The following is a 3,060-nucleotide window of genomic DNA, read 5'->3' on the forward strand; positions in this document are numbered from 1 at the left end:
CACTAATGCCTTAACACTTAGTGGAATATAGCCGGTTACTAAATTTTAAGCTAGAAAAAATATAGTATATTCGTATCCATTGTTTTAAAACACTAAAATTTTCAATTGTTCCTTATAGAATCTACGTAAAGTTATACTTATTAAAACTAACACCCTAGTCCGCCGTCCTAGAGCAAAGATGCAGCATGATGAGAGAGCCATCCTCATAGCTTCTCACAAAACGAAGAGAAGTAGCAAGAATATTCTCTATAAAGGATAGAACCTTCTGTATCCATAGAAAATTAATTAGTACTTATAGTATTTATGTAATCTGTTATATATATGTATATGTCTTTGCCTTATACAAAATGATAAGAGAAAAACATATATAATTTGGCGTGTCTCATTACAATTACATATGCTCTAATTAATTAGAACAGTAAGAGAGGAAGTGAAGAAAAAAAAAAGGAAAAAGAAAAAGAAAAGAAAAATGCTCGGTGAAGGAGAGCTTTGACCTCTCCAATGGAGGAGAGTGTAAACAAGCTACTCTACCTCCCCTCAACTACTACTTCTCCCGGCCGGCCTGGCCGGCTAGCCGCCGGTGGCGGCGGCGCGTGGCGTTCACATGACGCTGCAGGCGTTGGGGTTCTCGTCGTCGAACATGCGGTACTCGTCCTGCAGCGGCGGCGCGTGCGTCGTCCCCGGCGGGCTGTAGTAGTCGCGGTAGTAGGTGTCCGGCGACGAGTGCGGGTACGGCATGTACAGGTACGACGGCGACCACTGCTGCTGCATTGCCTGCGGCTGCGGCTGCGGCGACGGCGGCGGGTATTGCTGCTGCTGCTGCGGCGGCGGCGGCGCGGAGTACGCCGGCGGCGGTGGGTGCTGCTGCATGGAGTACGCCGGCTCCGGTCGCGGCGCGTAGTAGGAGACGCTCGTCGTCGGCTGCGCCATGTGGTAGCTCATCACCGGCTGCGGCGCGCCGTAGTACGGGTAGGGGTAGTGCTCCTCGTGCTGCTTGTGCGCCGGCGCCGCCGCCGGCGGCGAGAAGTGCAGGGACCTCTCCGTCGTCGTGGCAGCGGCGGGTGGCGCGGCTTCGGCGGCGTCCTTGGGCTTGCTCTTCTCGTCCTTTGCTCCTTCGTCGTCATTGCTAGCCTCCTTGACCGCCGCCGCGGGAACGGCTTCTTTGGCGGGTTCGGCGCCAACGTCGTCGCCCTTCGCCTTCGCCTCCGGCGCCGCCTCGCTCTCGCCGCCGGCGTTCTTCTTCGCCTCGTCGCTTGGCTTCGCCTCCTCCTCCTCCTCCTCTTTCTTCTCTGCTTCCTTCTCCGCCTCGGGCTTCTCCTCCGTCTTCTTCTCCTCCGAGCTCTCTGCCTGCGCGGCCTCCTTCGCCGCCGCAGCATCACCCTTGCCGCCGTCGTCGTCACCGGCCGGCGCAGCCTCAGGCTGCGGCGGGGCTGCCTCTATCGCCTTGGCCGCCTCCGGCGCCGGCGCCACGTGCGGGTGCTGCCACGGCACGGCCTGCTTCCCGGACTTGTACAGCCTCTTCACGAGCGTGTCGCCGTCCACCGTGCCGGTCACCGTCACCTTGTGCATCGCGGCGTCCACCTTCACATCCTTCACGCCTGAAATCAGAAACAAAACAAAGATCATCTCAGCATCCCCGAATCCGAATGCCCGCCGCCGCCGCCGCACGCACGCACGCGCGCCACGTACCTTCGATGCTCCTGAGCACCTTCCTGACCTTCTTCTTGCATCCGAGGCAGTGGATGGACACCCTCAGCACCACGGTCCGCAGCTGCAAAATCACCCAACCCAACCACCATGTCAGCAACGGACGAACACCTAACAAAACCCCCAAACTCCGACCATCCACATCGGGCGGCGCACGCTCACCTGCTGCTGCTGCTGCGCCGCGGCGGGCGTCGCCGGCGCCGGCGAGACCGCATCCGCAGACGCCATGGATGGAGCGAGATGGATGGATGGATGGATGGATCGGGGGATTGGTGAGAGCCTTCTTCGGTGGAGGGAGGGAGAGGCCTGCGTCGGGGTGGGGCTCGTACTTATACTCGGTGGTGGTGCGGCTGCTTGTGTCACTGACACGTGGGGCCCAGCCCCCGCCCGCCCTTCTCCTCTTTTGCAACTGTAGCGGCGGTGGTTGTTAAGGACGGGGAGACTGTGGCGGCTGGGTGCGGGGGAATTAGTCTACCGCGGAGCACTGTGACAGTAACAGTGTGATACGGAAGTGGATTTTTTTTCCCTCGACATCTCGCATATAGTTTAAAAATTTATAAAAAAATTGTCAAGATAGATCAATATATGATATATCTTTTTTAAATATACGAGTTAAAATTCAACTTATACAATTCGAAAAAAAATAGCAAATTTGACCGTGAATTACGCGTTCTATTCATAGTCAAATTTGTTATTTCTGTTTCTACTTGTATAAGTTGAATTTGAATTTACATATCACATATTGATCTATCCTACTAAATTTTTTTATAACTTTTTAAGTGACATAAAAATAAGTGGATATCTTCTTGAAGGATGAATTGAGTTTTCCGTGTGATACTAATATTATTACTGTTTTTCTTTAGGGGGAAAACACACGTGGAAATGTGACGTGAAAAGACGCATGAAATTTGATAGCTTTGTCAAGCAGAGCCTTACATGTATACGAAAAATGTGTGGTAGTTTCATCGAAGACGAGTTCCAGGAGAAACGCGGACAGAGACAAGGGCTTTGACATGCATCTAGTATTCATCTTCCACATATATTCACTTGATAAGATTGTGCTCACGGACTTATCTTCCTCTCTGGTCTCATAATTTTTCAACACTATTAACTGAAGTTGATGGTATATCTTCCTCCTCCCCCGCCATTTGTCATATTGATACCACGAGAAGTTTGGTAGGCTCTCGACTCTTGTATTCTCTTCGATTTTAAGAATTGGGAGTCAAGCTAAATTCTCGTTGATCCGAGAAACGGTGGAATGGAATGGATTAATTGGAGTGTATCTAGAAATGGACTAGAACGTAGAGTTGGGTTATACCTAATACTTCCTCCGTTTCACACTATAAGTCATTC

General features: G+C 51.9%; 1 protein-coding gene across 1 annotated transcript; it reads right to left on the reverse strand.

Moving 5' to 3' along the window:
* Positions 1–276: 276 nt before the first annotated feature.
* Positions 277–2,011, reverse strand: LOC127768457 (heavy metal-associated isoprenylated plant protein 35-like). Its single transcript, XM_052294036.1, has 3 exons — positions 1,870–2,011; positions 1,690–1,771; positions 277–1,598 (listed from the first exon to the last, which is right to left on the reverse strand). The coding sequence occupies exons 1-3, from the start codon at positions 1,933–1,935 to the stop codon at positions 601–603; spliced, it is 1,146 nt and encodes a 381-aa protein (XP_052149996.1). The 5' UTR covers positions 1,936–2,011; the 3' UTR covers positions 277–600.
* Positions 2,012–3,060: the final 1,049 nt, after the last annotated feature.

Source organism: Oryza glaberrima, chromosome 3, assembly GCF_000147395.1.
Source record: "Oryza glaberrima chromosome 3, OglaRS2, whole genome shotgun sequence".
NCBI classification, from domain to species: domain Eukaryota; kingdom Viridiplantae; phylum Streptophyta; class Magnoliopsida; order Poales; family Poaceae; genus Oryza; species Oryza glaberrima.

Excerpts from the sequence above, each read along its gene's own strand:
- LOC127768457 (XM_052294036.1), bottom strand. The coding sequence starts at position 1,935 with ATGGCGTCTGCGGATGCGGTCTCGCCGGCGCCGGCGACGCCCGCCGCG. Across the intron at positions 1,772-1,869 it reads CGGCGCAGCAGCAGCAGCAG|CTGCGGACCGTGGTGCTGAG; the intron begins GTGAGCGTGCGC and ends GTGATTTTGCAG. Across the intron at positions 1,599-1,689 it reads GGTGCTCAGGAGCATCGAAG|GCGTGAAGGATGTGAAGGTG; the intron begins GTACGTGGCGCG and ends TTCTGATTTCAG.